General features: G+C 45.1%; 1 protein-coding gene across 1 annotated transcript; it reads left to right on the top strand.

Annotated features, from left to right (window-relative positions):
• The first annotated feature begins 706 nt into the window (after positions 1-706).
• LOC143766372 (oocyte zinc finger protein XlCOF8.4-like) lies at positions 707-21,115 on the top strand. Its single transcript, XM_077254019.1, has 7 exons — positions 707-823; positions 3,684-3,830; positions 3,957-4,136; positions 4,220-4,343; positions 4,425-4,522; positions 5,617-5,707; positions 19,440-21,115. Exons 2-7 carry the CDS (start codon positions 3,759-3,761, stop codon positions 20,354-20,356), a joined length of 1,482 nt encoding a protein of 493 aa, XP_077110134.1. The 5' UTR covers positions 707-823; positions 3,684-3,758; the 3' UTR covers positions 20,357-21,115.
• Positions 21,116-21,741: the final 626 nt, after the last annotated feature.

Raw genomic sequence — 21,741 nt, 5'->3', positions numbered from 1 at the left:
GCGCCTGCTATTAGGAACTTGGTGCAACAGCTCTCCAAGGTGTGATCACTCCTTTTTAGATTCAGACTAACAAGCAGATCTAATTTGATGCAGGTGTTATTTTTGGGTATGAAAATTTACAGGGTGATTCCATAATTTTTTCCTCAGAATTGAGTGATTCCATAATTTTTCCCCTATTCTTGGTTAAAAAAAGTAACCATTACTGACTACCACATTTTTGTTCTTGATTTCTTTTAGTGTTTCTTAAAACCAGAAAGTTGCCATTTGAAATGACTTTAGTTTTGTGCCATGTCTGTGATCTGCTTTATTTCTACAAAATTAAACAACTGAGTGAACATCCTCCAAGGCCGGTGATTCCATAATTTTTTGCCAGGGGTTGTATAAGCAAAGCATAATACATAATCCGTACACCTCGTACACACACGGCTCCGCTCTGTACACCTCGTACACACACGGCTCCGCTCTGTACACCTCGTACACACACGGCTCTGCTCCGTACACCTCGTACACACACGGCTCCGCTCTGTACACCTCGTACACACACGGCTCTGCTACATCCACACTGTAAACCCCTCCTGACCCCACACATAAACTTCCCCTCATCCAGCACCATGACAACCAGCACAGCAGAGTCCTGCATACGCTGAGGCCCCTGATCATGTGACCCCCTGACTCCTCCCCTCCTGTGACCTCATCACAGGTACTGTGCGCACAGAGCAGCCATATATGTGGAGTGCGGCTCTGCAGGTGGAGGTCGGTGCTGGAGGCTCCAATATTCTATATGTGGTGTGCAGGTGGAGGGTCCACACCAGGACTGTAGCAGGTAAAGACCCCAATACCCACAGGTGTCCCTTCTAATTGGGGCATACCTCCCAACTTTTGAAGATGGGAAAGAGGGACAAAGTTAGCGGCGCGCGAAGCGCGCCGCGGCAAATTTTAGGCCACGCCTCTGACCACACCCATTCATAATTAGTCACACCCATATCCACGTCCCAACTACACCCATTTAGCACTGCTGATCACACTGTTTCATATACAATAGTTATAAACAAAAAAATATGGCCACACAGTGCTCCATACTGTATAATGACCGCACATGACGCTCCATACTGTATAATGGCCACACATGACGCTCCATACTGTATAATGGCCACACATGACGCTCCATACTGTATAATGGCCACACATGATGCTCCATACTGTATAATGACCGCACATGATGCTCCATACTGTATAATGACCGCACATGATGCTCCATACTGTATAATGACCGCACATGATGCTCCATACTGTATAATGACCGCACATGATGCCCCATACCATATAATGGCCGCACATGATGCTCCATACTGTATAATGACTGCACATGATGCTCCAGACCGTATAATGACCACACATGATGCCCCATACTGTATAATGGCCACACATGACGCTCCATACTGTATAATGGCCACACATGATGCTCCATACTGTATAATGACCGCACATGATGCTCCATACTGTATAATGACTGCACATGATGCTCCGTATTGTATATTGACCGCACATGATGCTGCATACTGTATACTGGCTGCACATGATGCTCCATATTGTATAATGACTGCACATGATGCCCCATACTGTATAATGGCCACACATGACGCTCCATACTGTATAATGACCGCACATGATGCTCCATACTGTATAATGACCGCACATGATGCTCCATACTGTATAATGGCCGCACATGATGCTCCATACTGTATAATGACTGCACATGATGCTCCATACTGTATACTGGCTGCACATGATGCTCCATACTGTATAATGACCGCACATGATGCTCCATACTGTATGATGACCACACATGATGCTCCATACTGTATGCTGGGTGCACATGATGCTTCATACTGTATAATGACACACACCCAGCCATCACACACACGCAGCCATCACACACACACACCCAGCCATCACACACACACCCAGCCATCACACACACACCCAGCCATCACACACACACACCCACAGCCAGGTTGGCACTAGGAGGGGGCTGGCTGGCACTGTTAGAGGTGTTACAGACCTGTGGATGGAGAGGTGCATGGACACACTGCACTATCTGGTTTGCAGGCTTCTCCCTGCCGCCCCTTATCCGCCATACACAATGCATGCCGGTGTGTGCCGGTAATGATGACCGCCTCCCTCCCCCTCACACGCCGCTGCCGCCTCCGAGTGACACAAGGACCAGACTCTGCGCCTCAGCATCGGGTACCACAGATTCCCGCGCATGCGCGTTGCGGTGCGTGGTGGGGGAGACACCAGGCTGGAGTCGGCGCCGCGCACGCAGCTGGTCCCTCCTTCCCCGATCTCCTGGCCCAGATTTACTAAACAAAGGCTGCAGAGTGTGATCATGCCGGCCGCTTACGTCACTGACCCCGCCCGGAGTGCGGGACTAGTCCTAATCGTCTCTACGTCCCGGAAGTGGGCGGGGCTTCACCGGCGGCCGCAAATTCGGGATTTTAAATGCCCGAAGCGGGACAGCGGGACCCCGGTGCCAAAGCGGGACTGTCCCGCTGAAATCGGGACGGTTGGGAGGTATGAATTGGGGGGAAACTATCACCTCTAATAATCCTCGGACAGTTCTGACAAACACGGAAAAGTGCCCCTTTATGGAGGTGACAGAAAGTCTGTTTAGTCACTTTAGCTTCATAGTATCAGCTCTAATCCAATGGTGAGAGAGCGATTTACCCTGAAGAGTCACAGATTGTGGGGCTGTTATACAATGTTATATTTAGGGGGGTTGTGTTGCCTCAAAAGAATCACAATGGTTTTGTTCCTTGTCCAGTGACAGATACAAAAGACCCAACTATGAAAGACGGGAACCAAGGAAACATGTATTAGGGCTCCTTCTCACTTGCGAGAAATACGTGCGAGTCTCGCAGGTTAAAACCCTTCTATGGCACTGGCACTCCAGAGCGGAGTGCCGGCGCCATAGGAGTTTTAACCTGCGAAACTCGGGCGTATTTCTCGCAAGTGAGAAGGAGCCCTTACTCTCATAGTACGGGGCCCCCACACAGTATTGTCAGGAAACATTCATATAGACGGCCGGTGATGATGGAGTCAGTGATGGACTCTGGACAAATCTGTTTCTAGAGCCGTAGTAGAAGATGAAGATGTCATCCTCATCATGAAGTAGTTATTTCTCCTGTCACGTGTAATGAATATCTCCTGCAGTATTGCTAATGCCGATTCCAGTGTCGGTAAATGAGACGAGAATTAGCGTTATGGAAGATGAGTCTATGAGAAACGTATTCAGCTGCCGACTCCGAGGGAGAAACTGCTTGTTGTCTGTGGCCTAAAATATTTAGATTTATTAGTAGATATCAGGGGAAAAAACAGAATGTTGTGAAATAATAAAAATGCCATTGCTGCTTGGGTTCCCGCCAGTCTCTCTATTTCCTGGTTAGTCCCAATGAACTTGTGATTCCCACAGCCATTCAGTTGCTGAAGCAGTGAGTAACATAACCAGTGATTGGGAGCATAGAGGAGTCAGCAATTCAGCTTATGTTCCAGTCCATACAAGACTACACAATACAACATCTACACGTTCTATATCCTCATATGTTTCCCTTATTATCTCCAGTAATTGTATTATTACACAGGATTTTTATGATGTTACATCGGCTCATCTTCTTCTCATTCAGGTCTCTACAATATCAGATCCTCTCAGTGAAGATCTTCTATATAAGACATTTTTTCTGAATTACCCATTTTTGGATATGGACAGAGACAAGATGGCAGACAGGATATTACATCTCACCATAGAGATCCTCTTCCGACTTACTGGAGAGGTGAGAGATTCTGATGATGTCACATTACATCATTCTTATCCATGGGAATAACAAATGGACAGAACAGGAGAGGTGAGGACTCTGGAAATCTCTAGTGAGATTTATAATGTGTCTCTCCATAACCAGGATTACACAGTGGTGAAGAAGACCTCTAGTGAGCGCTGTCAGGACCCAGTGTCTGAGGGACGGGGAAGACTCCTGAGCCCAATCACAGGGCCTCCACCGCACCCGCTGATACATGAGGACATCAATGACCAGAAGATCCTAGAACTAATCAACAAGATGATTGAGCTGCTGACTGGAGAGGTGACACTGCTGGGAATTCTAGGCCATTACACGGTAACAGGATGAAGGGATCGGGGGGATGATGGTATCATTGTATGTGTCAGGTTCCTATAAGGTGTCAGGATGTCGCCGTCTATTTCTCCATGGAGGAGTGGGAGTATTTACAAGGACACAAAGATCTGTACAAGGACGTCATGATGGAGGTTTCCCAGCCCCTCACATCACCAGGTAATAGACAGGACTAAGCACACGGCCTCTAATTATCTGTATATAAAGAATGAATTCAGTCCCTGTATGTGTTTCCTCCAGATCTATCCAGTAAGACGACAACACCAGAGAGATGTCCCCGTCCTCTTCTTCCACAGGACTGTAAACAAGAAGATCCCAATGTTCCTCAGAATCATCAGGTACATGGAGAGAAGGTGTCATGAGATCTCCCCTATGATGTGTAGATGGCTGTGAAGGTCTTGTGCTCAGTCTTGTTTTATTCACCAGTATTATACACTCACTGGCCACTTTATTAGGTACACCTGTCCAACTTCTTGTTAACACTTAATTTCTAATCAGCCAATCACATGGCGGCAACTCAGTGCATTTAGGCATGTAGACATGGTCAAGACAATCTCCTGCAGTTCAAACCGAGCATCAGTATGGGGAAGAAAGGTGATTTGAGTGCCTTTGAACGTGGCATGGTTGTTGGTGCCAGAAGGGCTGGTCTGAGTATTTCAGAAACTGCTGATCTACTGGGATTTTCACGCACAACCATCTCTAGGGTTTACTGAGAATGGTCCGAAAAAGAAAAAAAATCCAGTGAGCGGCAGTTCTGTGGGCGGAAATGCCTTGTTGATGCCAGAGGTCAGAGGAGAATGGGCAGACTGGTTCGAGCTGATAGAAAGGCAACAGTGACTCAAATCGCCACCCGTTACAACCAAGGTAGGCCTAAGAGCATCTCTGAACGCACAGTGCGTCGAACTTTGAGGCAGATGGGCTACAGCAGCAGAAGACCACACCGGGTACCACTCCTTTCAGCTAAGAACAGGAAACTGAGGCTACAATTTGTACAAGCTCATCGAAATTGGACAGTAGAAGATTGGAAAAACGTTGCTTGGTCTGATGAGTCTCGATTTCTGCTGCGACATTCGGATGGTAGGGTCAGAATTTGGCGTAAACAACATGAAAGCATGGATCCATCCTGCCTTGTATGGAGCATCTTTGGGATGTGCAGCCGACAAATCTGCGGCAACTGTGTGATGCCATCATGTCAATATGGACCAAAATCTCTGAGGAATGCTTCCAGCACCTTGTTGAATCTATGCCACGAAGAATTGAGGCAGTTCTGAAGGCAAAAGGGGTCCAACCCGTTACTAGCATGGTGTACCTAATAAAGTGGTCGGTGAGTGTATGTTTTATACTTGTGTAACAAGAACGGTGGAGATGGCAGGATTAGAGCTGCTCATAGACTTGACTTTTCCATCTGTGACTTTTACAATATTTGTTTCAGGGTGAAGATCTGACCGATATTAATACTACAGAGACATATGTGAGGGGCGATGAGCAGTGTAAAGAGGAGATTCCTACATATGACTACCCAGGTGAGTAGTGACCACTAAATGCAGAGAAGTCACAGATTCTTTTCAGTCACCGGCTGTGGCTGCTTTATCGGTGGTGCAGTCCACCCGAGTTACAATCATGTGATTACCAATTTGCCTCTAGACCACAACATTTTCCTCCATTTGGAAATGTTGAAATTACTTTGTGAAATCGTGAAAGCTGCTGACTGTTACCTGCCCAGATCTATGAACTGCAAAGCCAAATGACAGCATACATAGAATGTGCTGATAAGTTAGAAAATCACTTGAAGAAAAATAGTATAATGGACCTGTAATAGGAAGCGGAGAGTAATGATGCTGTTGGCTTCTTAGAACTCTGATATCTTATTGGATGAATCTACCTTCTCTTCCTTCTGTGCTGCTGAATGTGCTCACATGGTCCCTACAAGACCAGGTCCTGTCTTTCTGGCCAAACTTCGCTTTTATGATCGACAAGATTAAATGAGCAGTGAGGGTCAAGTGTGAATTTTTGTACAATAACAACAGAGTTTCTCTTTATCATTTTTATCATGTGCCATGATATACAGGTGCTACTCACAAAATTAGAATATTATCCAAAGGTAATTTATTTTGGTTCTTCAATACAAAAAGTGAAACTGAAATATATTATATAGTCATTACAAACAGAATGATCTATTTCATGCTTTTACTTCTGTTAATGTTGATGATTATGGCTTATAGCCAATGAAAACACGAAAGTCATTATCTCAGTAAATTAGAATAATGAACAAAACCACCTGCAAAGGCTTCCTAAGCAGGCTCCACAATCATGGGGAAGACTGCTGATTTGACAGATGTCCAGAAGGCAGTCATTGACACACTCCACAAGGAGGGTAAGCCTCAAAAGGTCATTGCTAAAGAAGCTGGCTGTTCAGAGTGCTGCATCCAAGCATATTAATGGAAAGTTTAGTGGAAGGAAAAAGTGTGGTAGAAAAAGGTGCACTAGCAACTGGGATAACCGCAGTCTTGAAGGGATTGTTAATAAAAGGTCATTGAAAAATTTGGGGGAGGTTCACAAGGAGAGGATTGCTGCTGGAGTCATTGATTCAAGAGCCACCACACACAGACATATCCAGGACATGGGCTACGTGTGTCGCATTCCTTGTGTCAAGCAACTCATGACCAATAGACAATGCCAGAAGCTTCATACCTGGGCCAAGGAGAAAAAGAACATGTCTGTTGCTCTGTGGTCCAAGGTGTTGTTTTCAGATTTAAGTAAATGTTGCATTTTGTTTGGAAATCGAGGCCCCAGAGTCTGGAGGAAGAGTGGAGAGGCACAGAATCCAATCTGCTTGAGGTCTAGTGTGAAGTTTCCACAATGGTTTGGGGGGAACCATGTCATCTGCTGGTGTAGGTCCACTGTGTTTTATCAAGACCAAAGTCAGTGCAGCCGTCTGCCAGGAAATTTTAGAGCACTTCATGCTTCCCTCTGCCGACAAACTTTTTGGAAATGTAAATTTCATTCTCCAGCAGTACTTGGGACCTGTCCACACTGCTGAAAGTGCCAATACGTGGTTTAGAAACAACAGTATCACTGTACTTGATTGGCCAGAAAACTCTTTTGACCTTAACCCCATAGGGAATCTATGGGGTATTGTCAAGAGGAAGATGAGACACCAGACCCAACAATGCAGACAAGCTGAAGACTGCTATCAAAGCAACCTGGGCTTCCATAACACCTCAGGCCGCAGGCTGTTCGCCTCCATGTCACACTGCATTGATGCAGTAATTGATTCAAAAGGAGCCCCAACTAAGTATTGAGTGCATTTACTGAACATTCATTTCAGAAGGCCAACATTTCGGATTTTAAAATCATTTTTCAAGCTGGTGTTATAAAGTATTCTAATTTACTGAGATAATGACTTTTGGATTTTCATTGGCTGTAAGCCATAATCATCAACATTAATAGAAATACTTGAAATAGATCACTGTTTGTAATGACTGTACATAATGAGTATCACTTTTTGTAATGAAGAACTTAAATAAATTAACTTTTCAATGATATTCTAATTTTGTGAGAAGCACTTGTATCTCTAAGCTGTGCGTGGCTGACGGCTGTAATATACATTTATTCACGCCTGCAGGAGATGTGTTGGCATGGCTCGAGCCTTGGTTTTATGGATTCACTTCACGTCATAAATTACAATCTGTTATTGATCAAAAAGAATTCTCCTGAAATGAAATCACTAATACTTTTTCTACTCTTATCTTTGACTGTCTAATATTTCTTCTTGAAACTCATCAAATATTGGCCCTTACGATAGTTTAGATTGCCAAGAGCCACCGATCCACATACCATAATTACTCCAGAGAGGTTTCACCACTAGTTACTCCATTTTTACTGATGAAGACTGTTGAGTTTGATCATTTCAGTAGATGTGTTATTGTCTATAGTCAGTTTTTGACTACAGTAGTTAGTTCCGAAAATACTCTGGTAATCACTTCCCGCAGCCAGTTTTGTGTTCCTAATCAGGGCTCATTTTTCATATCTCACATGTTTCACTTTATGTGGTGATAATTTTGGAATCCAAAATATAAGCCCCAATTTTTCACTTTCCCAAAAGGGGCATAGCAAACAGCTGGACCTCACAAATTATTTTACAACTTCTCTTGAATCCGACAATACCTTATGTGGTAGTGCGTCTCACTCGGCTGGACACAGAGGTATAAAAAGAACACTGTCTCTTTAAGAACGTGCCTGGTTTATTGAGGCAGCATAAACCAAGCAGGGGAAAATAAACGCGGCCCTCTGGGCAAAACAGGAAAGCAAATTAAAAAAGGGAAGAAAACACAGTCCTTTTCCAGCAGGTTCAGTTATAGTGTCCACAGTACAATTCCATAGCATGCCACACGGGCACAAACACTTTCCTGGAGTGTTTCCTCTCCAGGTACACTGCTGTCTTGCAAAGCCCGCCACTTAAACCCTAGGCCATGTGACTCCTATCCATCATTTGACTGACCACATGATTTTGACATCACACAGGTCATGTCAATACACGGCTGTTCAGGTGGAGATAAAGTGGGCATCTTCCCACCCACTCTACAGATGCCCACATAAAACCAGCCCATGTATGAAACGTTAACTTAACCCTCACAACACGTAGTGTGCTGTAAGAAAATACTCTGGTTTTACATCACTGCCGCTATTAAGCGCAGTTACACATATCTCCACTCCATTACATTTACCAGTGACTTTGTCTCATATCCCCCCCTCTGCCCAAAACCAGGGATTTTGGCACCTTCACTGGCTAAGCACGGGACTCCGGACAGGGCATTTGCGTTTCCATGCAACTTCGATGGCCTGTGCTCCACATGAAAATTAAAATCATGGAGTGCTAAAAACCATCTAGTCACCTGGGCATTCTTCCCTTCCTTTCCCTCATCCATCTCATGGGCACATGATCTGATAATAGCCTGAACTTATGGCCTAGTAGGAAGTACCTTTATGGCCAAGCACTCTTTTTCAGCGATGGCATAGTTTTTCTTACAGAGGAGAGCTTCCTACTTAGGGACGAACATCCAGTCCTATACCTATCTATTTCCTGGGACAACATGGCTCTCACCCCGGTGTCAGAGGCATCCGTCTGGAGCGCAAACTCCTTAGTGAAATCCGGTGCTACCAAGACCGTCTGTCTGCACAGGGCGAGCTTCAACTCCTGGAATGCCATCTCTGCTTCAGAAGACCACTTGACCATCGATGTCCTTGTGCAGATCCATCAGGGGTGCGGCTATCGTGGCGAAATTCGGGATAAATAGCTGATAATTGTTGTGAATTCCGCTCTTGGGCTCCCTCCGGTGGTTGTAAGTAGCACTTTTGTGAATTCTGCTCGTGGGCTCCCTCCTGTGGTTTTGAGTGGTATAGCTGCTTCTTGGATTTAGCATCAGCAGCTGCTCCCACTGATCGTCTTTCTGGCTCGGCTATTTTAGTCTGGCCTTATTCCTCAAACAATGCCAGTTGTCAATTGTTCCTGCTTGGAGCCACTGCTCTTTTGGATTTCCCTGACACTCTGTCCAGTTCAGCAAAGATAAGTCCTTGCTTGTCCTTTTGCAGTCCATTTGTTGTGGACTTTATTGTTCAGCACATTCTATGTTTTGCTCATTTGTCCAGCTTATCAGTATGGATGTATTCAGCTAAGCTGGAAGCTCTGGGCTGCAGATTTTGCCCTCCACACCTTTAGTCAGGTGTGGAGATTTTTGCATATCTCTGCGGTGGACTTTTTCTAGTTTTTATTACTGACCGCACAGTGTTCTTTCCTTACTATGTATATAGCTAGAAGTGGCCTCCTTTGCTAAATCTCGTTTCATACTACGTATGTCATTTCCTTCTCTCACAGTCAATATTTGTTGGGGGCTGTCCTATCCTTTGGGGATTTTCTCTGAGGTAAGATAGCTTTCCTGTTTCTACCTTTAGGGGTAGCTAGTTCTCCAGCTGTGACGAGGTGTCCAGGGAGTGACAGGAACATCCCACGGCTACTGCTAGTGTTGTGTTAAGATCAGGTACTGCGGTCTGTATAGTTACCACCTGCTCAGAGCTAGTCGCATGTCGCTCCTAAATTACCAGTCCATAACAGTACAACTGGCCAAAAATGAGTTGAATGCATCTCAAAAGAAGGAAAAGAAAAAGAGTTCTGAGCCATTTTTTTTTTCTTTAGTCTGTTTTGTCTTTTTCCTTCCTCTTAATCTCTGGGTGGATTTGGGCGCGGACATGGATGTTCAGGGTTTGTTTTCTCGTGTGGATCAGCTTGCTGCAAGAGTTCAGATTATCCAAGATTATGTTGTTCAGACTCCAGCCTTAGAGCCTAGAATTCCTACTCCAGATTTGTTTTACGGGGATAGATCTAAGTTTTTGAACTTTAAAAATAACTGCAAATTGTTTTTTGCTCTGAAACCCCGTTCCTCTGGTGACCCCACTCAGCAAGTTAAAATAGTTATTTCTCTGCTGCGTGGTGACCCTCAGGACTGGGCATTCTCCCTTGAGTCAGGGGATCCGGCATTGCTTAATGTAGATGCATTTTTTCAATCGCTCAGATTATTGTATGACGAACCTAACTCTGTGGATCATGCGGAAAAAACCTTGTTGGCTCTGTGCCAGGGTCAGGAAGCGGCAGAATTATACTGCCAGAAATTTAGAAAATGGTCTGTGCTCACTAAATGGAATGAGGACGCTCTGGCAGCAATTTTCAGAAAGGGTCTTTCTGAAGCCCTTAAAGATGTTATGGTGGGGTTCCCCACGCCTGTTGGTCTGAGCGAATCTATGTCTCTAGCCATTCAGATCGATCGGCGCCTGCGCGAGCGCAAAGTGGTGCACCATATGGCAGCATCCTCTGAACAGAGTCCTGAGCCTATGCAATATGATAGGATTCTGACTAGAGCGGAGCAGAGGGGATACAGACGTCAGAATGGGCTGTGTTTTTACTGTGGTGATTCAGTTCATACTATCTCTGATTGCCCTAAGCATATTAAGAGGGTCGCTAGATCTGTTACCATTAGTACTGTACAGCCTAAGTTTCTCCTGTCTGTGACCCTGATTTGCTCATTGTCATCTTTCTCTGTCATGGCATTTGTGGATTCAGGCACTGCCCTGAACTTAATGGACTTAGAATTTGCCAGGCGCTGTGGTTTTTCTTTGCAGCCTTTGCAGAGCCCTATTCCTTTGAGGGGTATTGATGCTACACCTTTGGCCAAGAATAAACCTCAGTATTGGACTCAGCTGACTATGTGCATGGCTCCAGCACATCAGGAAGATTGTCGTTTTCTGGTGTTGCATAATTTACATGATGTTGTTGTACTGGGTTTTCCATGGTTACAAGTACACAATCCAGTGTTGGATTGGATATCGATGTCTGTGACAAGTTGGGGTTGTCAAGGGGTACATAGTGACGTTCCTTTAATGTCAATTTCCTCTTCCCCCTCTTCTGATGTTCCTGAATTTTTGTCAGATTTCCAGGATGTATTCGATGAGCCCACGTCCAGTTCCCTTCCTCCACATAGGGACTGTGATTGTGCTATTGACTTGATTCCAGGCTCTAAGTTCCCTAAGGGCCGACTTTTCAACCTGTCTGTGCCAGAACATACCGCTATGCGGAGCTATGTTAAGGAGTCCTTGGAGAAGGGGCATATTCGGCCGTCTTCGTCACCATTGGGAGCGGGATTCTTTTTTGTTGCCAAGAAGGATGGCTCCTTGAGACCCTGTATTGATTATCGCCTTCTTAATAAGATCACGGTCAAATTCCAATACCCTTTACCTTTGCTCTCTGATTTGTTTGCTCGGATTAAGGGGGCTAGTTGGTTTACCAAGATTGACCTTCGAGGGGCATATAATCTTGTTCGTATTAAACAGGGTGACGATTGGAAAACTGCATTTAATACGCCCGAAGGCCATTTTGAATACCTGGTGATGCCTTTCGGGCTTTCTAATGCTCCTTCTGTATTTCAGTCCTTCATGCATGACATTTTCCGCAATTATCTTGATAAATTCTTGATTGTGTATTTGGATGATATTTTGATTTTTTCCAATGATTGGGAGTCTCATGTGAAGCAGGTCAGGATGGTATTCCAGATCCTTCGTGATAATGCTCTATTTGTGAAGGGGTCTAAGTGCCTATTTGGAGTTCAGAAGGTCTCTTTTTTGGGGTTTATTTTTTCTCCTTCGTCTATAGAAATGGATCCTGTTAAGGTCCAAGCCATTCATGACTGGATTCAACCCACATCTGTGAAGAGCCTTCAGAAATTTTTGGGCTTTGCTAATTTTTATCGCCGTTTCATTGCCAACTTCTCTAGTGTGGTTAAGCCCCTGACCGATTTGACGAAGAAAGGGGCTGATGTGACAAATTGGTCCTCTGAGGCTGTTGAGGCCTTTCAGGAGCTTAAGCGTCGATTTACTTCTGCCCCTGTCTTGCGTCAGCCGGATGTGTCTCTTCCTTTTCAGGTTGAGGTTGACGCTTCTGAGATTGGGGCAGGGGCCGTTTTGTCACAGAGAAATTCTGATGGTTCCTTGATGAAACCATGTGCCTTCTTTTCCCGAAAGTTTTCACCTGCGGAACGCAATTATGATGTCGGCAATCGGGAGTTGTTGGCTATGAAGTGGGCATTTGAGGAGTAGCGACATTGGCTTGAGGGGGCCAAGCACCGTATTGTGGTTTTGACCGATCATAAGAATCTGATTTACCTCGAGTCGGCCAAGCGGCTGAACCCTAGACAGGCTCGATGGTCCCTGTTTTTCTCCCGTTTCGATTTTGTGGTTTCATATCTTCCGGGATCTAAGAATGTTAAAGCGGATGCCCTCTCTAGGAGTTTTTTTGCCTGATTCTCCTGGAGTTCTTGAGCCGGTTGGCATTCTTAGGGAAGGGGTGATTCTTTCTGCCATCTCCCCTGATTTACGGTGGGTGCTTCAGGAATTTCAGGCTGATAAACCTGACCGCTGTCCTGTGGGGAAGCTGTTTGTTTCTGATAGATGGACAAGTAAGGTAATTTCTGAGGTCCATTGTTCGGTGTTGGCCGGTCATCCTGGGATTTTTGGTACCAGAGATTTGGTGGCTAGGTCCTTTTGGTGGCCTTCCTTGTCGCGGGATGTGCGTTCTTTTGTGCAGTCCTGTGGGACTTGTGCCCGGGCTAAGCCTTGCTATTCCCGCGCTAGTGGGTTGCTTTTGCCTTTGCCTGTCCCTGAGAGGCCCTGGACGCATATTTCCATGGATTTTATTTCGGATCTTCCTGTGTCCCAGAGGATGTCTGTTATCTGGGTGGTTTGTGACCGGTTCTCTAAAATGGTCCATTTGGTACCTTTGCCTAAATTGCCTTCCTCCTCTGATTTGGTTCCATTGTTTTTTCAGCATGTGGTTCGTTTGCATGGCATTCCGGAAAATATTGTGTCTGACAGAGGTTCCCAGTTTGTTTCCAGGTTTTGGCGGGCCTTTTGTGCTAGGATGGGCATTAATTTGTCTTTTTCTTCGGCGTTCCATCCTCAGACAAATGGCCAAACTGAGCGAACTAATCAAACCTTGGAGACCTATTTGAGATGCTTTGTGTCTGCTGATCAGGATGATTGGGTGGCTTTCTTGCCGTTGGCCGAGTTTGCCCTTAATAATCGGGCCAGTTCGGCTACTTTGGTTTCACCTTTTTTTTTGTAATTTTGGTTTCCATCCTCGTTTTTCTTCAGGGCAGGTTGAGCCTTCTGATTGTCCTGGTGTAGATTCTGTGATGGACAGGTTACAGCAGATTTGGACTCATGTGGTAGACAATTTGACGTTGTCTCAGGAAAAGGCTCAGCGTTTTGCTAACCGCTGTCGGTGTGTTGGTCCTCGGCTTCGTGTGGGGGATTTAGTCTGGTTATCTTCTCGTCATGTTCCTATGAAGGTTTCTTCCCCTAAGTTCAAGCCTCGGTTTATTGGTCCTTATAAGATCTCTGAGATTATCAATCCAGTGTCTTTTCGTTTGGCCCTTCCAGCCTCTTTTGCCATCCACAATGTTTTCCATAGATCTTTGTTGCGGAGATATGTGGTACCCGTTGTTCCCTCTGTTGATCCTCCTGCCCCGGTGTTGGTTGAGGGGGAGTTGGAATATGTGGTTGAGAAAATTTTGCATTCTCATTTTTCGAGGCGGAGGCTTCAGTATCTTGTTAAGTGGAAGGGTTATGGCCAGGAGGATAATTCTTGGGTGGTTGCCTCCGATGTCCATGCTGCCGATTTGGTTCGTGCTTTTCACTTGGCTCGTCCTGATCGGCCTGGGGGCTCTGGTGAGGGTTCGGTGACCCCTCCTCAAGGGGGGGGTACTGTTGTGAATTCCGCTCTTGGGCTCCCTCCGGTGGTTGTAAGTAGCACTTTTGTGAATTCTGCTCGTGGGCTCCCTCCTGTGGTTTTGAGTGGTATAGCTGCTTCTTGGATTTAGCATCAGCAGCTGCTCCCACTGATCGTCTTTCTGGCTCGGCTATTTTAGTCTGGCCTTATTCCTCAATCAATGCCAGTTGTCAATTGTTCCTGCTTGGAGCCACTGCTCTTTTGGATTTCCCTGACACTCTGTCCAGTTCAGCAAAAATAAGTCCTTGCTTGTCCTTTTGCAGTCCATTTGTTGTGGACTTTATTGTTCAGCACATTCTATGTTTTGCTCATTTGTCCAGCTTATCAGTATGGATCTATTCAGCTAAGCTGGAAGCTCTGGGCTGCAGATTTTGCCCTCCACACTTTTAGTCAGGTGTGGAGATTTTTGCATATCTCTGCGGTGGACTTTTTCTAGTTTTTATTACTGACCGCACAGTGTTCTTTCCTTACTATGTATATAGCTAGAAGTGGCCTCCTTTGCTAAATCTTGTTTCATACTACGTATGTAATTTCCTTCTCCTCTCACAGTCAATATTTGTGGGGGGCTGTCCTATCCTTTGGGGATTTTCTCTGAGGCAAGATAGCTTTCCTATTTCTACCTTTAGGGGTAGCTAGTTCTCCAGCTGTGACGAGGTGTCCAGGGAGTGACAGGAACATCCCACGGCTACTGCTAGTGTTGTGTTAAGATCAGGAACTGCGGTCTGTATAGTTACCACCTGCTCAGAGCTAGTCGCATGTCGCTCCTAAATTACCAGTCCATAACAGATAATATCCCACAATTCCCAGAAGCGCCCTAACCTGTTTTTTTGGATTGCCTCCACTTTTGTCTATTTGTGGCTTTATCTCGCTTTTTCCAATGATGTTGCCCAAGTACTTTGCCTCTTCTTTCCGGAGAGCGCACTTCTTTGGGTTTATAGTAACCCCTACCTTCCTCAGTGCATCCAGTACTGCCTGGACCTTCTGCAGGTGACTTCCCCAATCCATGCTGAAGATTATGATGTCGTCCAAGTAAGCGGTGGCGTACTTCTTGTGAGGCACTAGTATCCGGTCCATAGCCCTCTGGAAGGTAGCTGAGGGTCTTTGTAGACCAAACGGCATCCAGGTATACTGAAAGCACCTGTCGGATGTAGAGACAGGAGAATTTGTCAGTACCCTTTCATTAGGTCCAGGGTTCTGATGTATCTGGCTGACCCTAGCCTCTCAATAAGCTCATCAACCTGGGGCATCGGATATGCGTTGAACTTGGACACCTCATTCAGATTCCTGTAATCATTACAGAAGCACCACTCCGTCTGGCTTGGCACAAGGACAAATGTGCTGGACGAGCCACCCTTTATTCATCGATGACACCCAAACTCAACACTGTTCACCCTCTTTGGAGATCACCTCGTGGCGAGCTTGAGGAATCCAATTGCGGCCTTTGGTTCACCCTCACATGCGGTTCAGTCAGGATTTTGTGCTCCACAACCTGCGTACATCTTGGTAACTCCGAAAACAGGTCTCGATTCCGCTGAAGCAGCTCATGGCCCTGTTGTTTCTCAGCCAGTGACAGTGTCTCTGCTACTGTGATATCCTGGATTTTGGCTTCAGGATGGGTCCCTAGGCACGTTGCTTCTACCATATCACTTTCTTGCCACGGTTTGAGCAGGTTAATGTGGTACACTTGGTACAGCTTTCTTCTCCCTGGTTGGTGGACCTTGTAGTTGACGTCACTCAACTTCTACCACCTCATATGGCCCTTGCTACTTGGCCAAGTACTTACTTTCCATGGTGAAGATCAATATCAATACCCGGTCTCCAGGGCTAAACTTTCTCGGCCTCGTGACTCGGTTGTAGACCCTTGCCTGGGCTTCTTGTGCTTGAAAGAGGCTCTCCTTCACAATCATCATCACCCTTGCGATCCGGTCCTGCATTTGGGCCACATGCTCGATGACGCTCTAGGGGTGTAACTTCTGCTTCCCACGTCTCCTTTGCAACATCTAGAAGTCTCCGGAGGTGTCGTCCGTATAAAAGCTAGAACGGTGAGAAACCCGTAGAGGCCTGTGGGACTTCTCTGATGGAGAACAGTAGGTATGGCAGGAGGCAATCCCACTCTCGGCCATCCTTATCCATGACTTTCAACATGGACTTCAAAGTCTTATTGAACCTCTCTACCAGGCTTTCTGTCTGCGGATGGTACATCAACGTCCTAAGTTGGATAATCTGGAGGTCCTTTCACAACTCCCTCATTACCTTGGACATGAACGGTGTCACTTGATCTGTCAGGGGCTCCTACGGCATGCCTGTCCGGGAGAAAATATGGACTAGTTCCCGTGCTATACTCTTGGCGGAGGAGTTTCTCAGTGGTACCACCTCCGAGTACCGCGTAACATAGTCCATTACCTCCAGGATATATTGATGACCCCGGGCGGACAACTAAGGGCCCAACCAGGTCCATGGCAATGTTAGCTGACAGGGCAGGACCAGCAGAAATTAACAATGTCCCTGTGACACCCAGTCCAGTAGAACCTCTGAAGGACTCGGTATTGGGTTTTATCTACTCCTAGATGACTCCCCAAGACATGAACATGGGCCAAATCTAGTACCCTACCTTTATAGGGTCCTGGGATCTAATACTTCCCCTCGCTGATTAGTGACCTGATATAGCAACTCCTCATTGACTACGAAGTATGGGAACCTGGTGTCGGCCCCGACTCTTGGGCATTTATCACAGTCACATTGTCAATTGCATATTTTAAAGTCAAATCCTGCATTTGGGCAGCCCCAAAATTCCCACCAGAAACCTGCAGTTCAGAATTTTTGGCCTCACTAGTCACATTCGCGTCCTCTTCACCAGCCAGGACACACAAGGGGAACTCGTCCATCTCTGACTGCGATGGGGTTTCATAACGGTTGAGCTGCCTCCTGTCACTTGGCAGCCCTGCCTTTCCTACAAGTTGCAGAACAGGCTGAAGTTCCGCCCGATTATCATGGGGTGTAGCAGGTCCCTGACTACCCTGACTTCATGTGACTCCATACACCGGCTTGTTTTTATCATCAATCTGTCAAAAGGGATATGTTCTTGGCATCCCCGTGGATACAGCGGATGCCCACATGTTTCCTTGCAATCAACTGGTAGAGAAGTGTGGCCCTTATCAGGGTCACAAAACTCCCTGATTTCAACAGTCGTGACACCAGTACTCCGTTTATGGTCACAGGACATAACTGTGGCTCCTCTCTGGGCTGATAGTCCACATTGCAGTTGGGATAAGCGTAGTCTGAGGAGCGCCTCCCAAGGCTGCAGTCCATCTGCTCAGAGGACATAGGACAATGGGCGGCTATGTGTCCAGGGCCATGGCATCTCTAGCAGATCAGGTATTTTCCAGCAGCCTTTGATAACCCCTCAGCGACTCCTTGGGATCTTGGACTCTCCCCAGTGATGACTCTACTATCCCTCTTTTGGGACTCTGGCTCATGCTGAGTACCCCAGTATGGGGATGTCCCACCACCACCCAGCTTTCTTGACCATCTGGTTCCTTTCTACGAGGCAACCCAGATCTGCACCGGCCTGGGGAGGGAGAGGGAGTGAATAAATCTGTCCATGACCACTTGCTCGACCATCTGGGCTGGAGTGGAGGACTCTGGCTGCAACCATTTCTGGTCTAAATGCAACAAGTTAAACATCTAAGAGTTGGGAGGTTTGTCACCATAGTACGCTCAGTGATGAACCCTTTGGGCTGTGACAGATATATAGTGACCCCTGAGCGTGCTAATATCTCAGTTTTTAAACTTGGCATATTCCCTGGTATCCTGCCAGGCTAAGTCAAAATAAGCTTTCTGAGGTTCACCCGTCAGGGGGCCAGCACCTCTGCCCACTGCTCCAGGGGCAGGCTCTCCTGCTCTGCAACCCGTTCAAACACAGTCAAAGACCCCTCTATATCATCCCCTGAGGTCATCTTCTGCAATGCTCATCTTACTGCTTTCCAGACACACGAGTCATCTCCTTGATATGGGTGAAGGACAGTTTCTCTGCTGCGGACATCTCCCAACAGGAGTTCCATCTGCCTTTGTTGCTGTTGAAGCAGCTGTATTAGTTTTATTTTTCTCCTGCTGTACCTGCTGCTGCTGTTGGCTCAGGATCAGGTGCTTGATTAGCTCCTCCATTTTGTCTGACCATTGTTCCATCCATGTAGCCACCTTCACCCAGGACATATGGTTTATCCACTGCTGCTACCCATGTTATATCCCTCAGAGAATTAATCTATTAGAGTAGTGACTATTTTTTATTCTACAGGCACTTTCTGGAAATTAGTACGCAGTGGATGTGGGAGAAAAAAATTTGCAAATATGCCATTTTATTACCCAACACATAGTGCCCAGAATGTGCTTCAGGAGACGCACACTGTAAATTAAGTGAGTTCTTCTCACTATAGTAGTGCCAAATATATGGATGCTAAATGTAGTTTGGGCACACGACAAGGCTCAGAAGCGAGGGGGAGATTTCACTTTGAGTGAGGGGTTATTGGTGGATTGGTTTATAGAAGCCATGTTATTTTTCAAAAGCCTTTGAGCCACTAATAATATGGAAACCTCTGTTTTTACACTGACAGATGATGGACCTGAGTGGGGACTTGTTTTTTTGTGATGAATAGAAGTTTTTATTGGTACTATGTTCGTCTACATAACGTTTCTTTGTGGCTTTTTATTCCATATTTGGGAGGCAGAATGAACAAACAGTTGAACACCACGCTCCACGGTTCATCTTATGAGATTCTCTATTAGACTGTGAACTGTCATTGTATTGGTGAAGAATTCAATATTTTTACATAACTTGCCATTTTTACATACAGTTTAAATAGAAATGTTAAATGATATTCAAAGACATTTTATTCAAAAATAATAATTGGTTTATATCTTGACAGATGACTGTACCAGCAGATCAGAGGAACAACTGACATATTCAATTTTTAAATCAGATGATTTTAAAATCCCTCCTGATACTATTGAAGTGAATGCCATTACTCCAGATATACCATCATCCCTTCACAGCAAAGATCTGTCAAATCATCCTTTGAAACAGGTCCTGTCTTCTAATTCATTAGTGACAACTAAGGAAAATCAGAATCACAGAATAAGCATTAAAAACAGAAATGCTTCTCAATCAAATAAGCCATTTTCATGTTCAGAATATAGAAACCATTTTCCCATCGAAAGGTCTTTTCTTAAACATCCAAAAATTCACACAGTGGAGAAAAGATTTTCATGTTCCAAGTGTGAGAAATGTTTTAAGCACAAATCATTTCTTGTTAGACACCAAAGAACCCACACAGGGGAGAAGCCTTTTTCCTGTTTAGAATGTGGGAAATGTTTTAACCAGAAATGGCATCTTGTTGTACACCAAAGAACCCACACAGGAGAAAAACTTTTTTCATGTTCAGAATGTGGGAAATGTTTTACACAGAAATCAGATTTTGTTAAGCACCAGAGAACTCACACAGGGGAAAAGCCTTTTTCATGTTCAGACTGTGGGAAAAGTTTTAACCATAAATCAGATTTTGTTAAGCACCAGAGAACCCACACAGGGGAGAAGCCTTTTTCATGTTCAGAATGTAGGAAATGTTTTAACCGGAAAGCGCATCTTGATTGCCACCAGAGAATCCACACAGGAGAGAAGCCTTTTTCATGTTCAGAATGTGGGAAATGTTTTAATCAGAAAACAGTTTTGGTTACGCACCAGAGAACCCACACAGGAGAGAAGCCTTTTTCCTGTTCCGAATGTGGGAAATGTTTTAACCAGAAAGGTAATCTTGTTAAACACCAAAGAACCCACACAAGGTAGAAGCCTTTTTCATGTTAATAAAGTAGGAAATGTTTTACACTAAAATAAACTCTTTAACATCAGAGAAGTCACAAAGGGGTGAAGCCTTTTTCATGTTCAGAATGTTGAAAATGTTTTAACCAAAAATTGTATTTCTTACAGGGGTTGTCCATTACTAGGACAACACTCATACTTATTTTCCATGTCGGCGCTGTTCAGGTGGTCTTGGCACTCAAGTTGCCGGGGTTTATGTGAGGCTGTTACATAACAGGAGCCCAGCGCCAAATCAATGCTGGCTTCACTGCTCCTGCCTTCGGATGAATTGAACATCAACAGGAAGCCAAGGCTGAGGCTACTCTCTGACTTGCTCTTATTGTTTGATAAGTCCAAAAGTGGAGACAGTAAATCAAGTTTAAGAGTACACTTGCTTTCGAAACACGTTTGGTATTCTATTAGTCTTTTCCCTATGTTCCCTATGATCCTTAAATACATTTTTCCTATGTGGTTCAACCAAGAAAGAACAAAGACTTTTTGATATGACTATATTTTAATTTTGAAAAAATATAGAATTCATCATTTTAAACATGTCTTGGAATTGTGGAGTAGAAGCTGGATATTTTCCTTTCCAGTGAGAAGGGGTTGTCCAACATCAAAAATCCCACACAGAGAGAAACCATTATCATACCTAGAGTGTGAAAAATAAATAACTGGAAAATGTTATTTTGTTGGCCATCAAAAATAACTCAGATGGGAAGACATATTACATATTAAAAATTGTACAAAAACATAACAGATAATCGCATAATTAAATGAGAAATGGTCATTACTATGGATGAGTGAACATGCTCTGTGATATTCGGATATCACTTGGTGATATCACTGGGTGCTTGTAAATACTCGGTGAGCATTAGCTCGGATTTGAAGTTCGATTCCCCACTCCGCATGTTTGGTGTCTGTTACACAACCAATAAACATGCAGGGGATTGCTTGCCAGTCACTGTAATGCCGTAGCTATCTTGGTAGTGGCATTCCTGTGATTGGCTGGCAGTATTATGTAATCATGGGTTATAAAAGAACAGGTGCCGCCATGCTTGGCACACTGACGCGCCAGTGCACAGCTCAGGGACAGTTCTTATTGGAGGAAGAGAGTGGTTGTACAGGCCTGTGTGTGCATAGTATACCAAATCAGAGTCCTGTAGTGATCATACTAGTGCTGAAGCTGAACCATCATAGTAACAGTCCTTGTAAGGACTAATCTTGTGCTTTGTATCATATACATTCTGCATTTAGCATAGAGACAGACAGTTGCATGAGCAGGGAGAGTGGCTGAATACTGTTTCTAGGCAGGGCTTAGTGTTTTGCAGTCTGTTGCTAAATATATAGCAGTGGCAGTTGACCGATTTATG

This window comes from Ranitomeya variabilis, chromosome 4 (assembly GCF_051348905.1).
Source record: "Ranitomeya variabilis isolate aRanVar5 chromosome 4, aRanVar5.hap1, whole genome shotgun sequence".
NCBI classification, from domain to species: domain Eukaryota; kingdom Metazoa; phylum Chordata; class Amphibia; order Anura; family Dendrobatidae; genus Ranitomeya; species Ranitomeya variabilis.
Note: the sequence above shows the minus strand (reverse complement) of the source record. Positions and strands in the feature narration are given on the sequence as shown.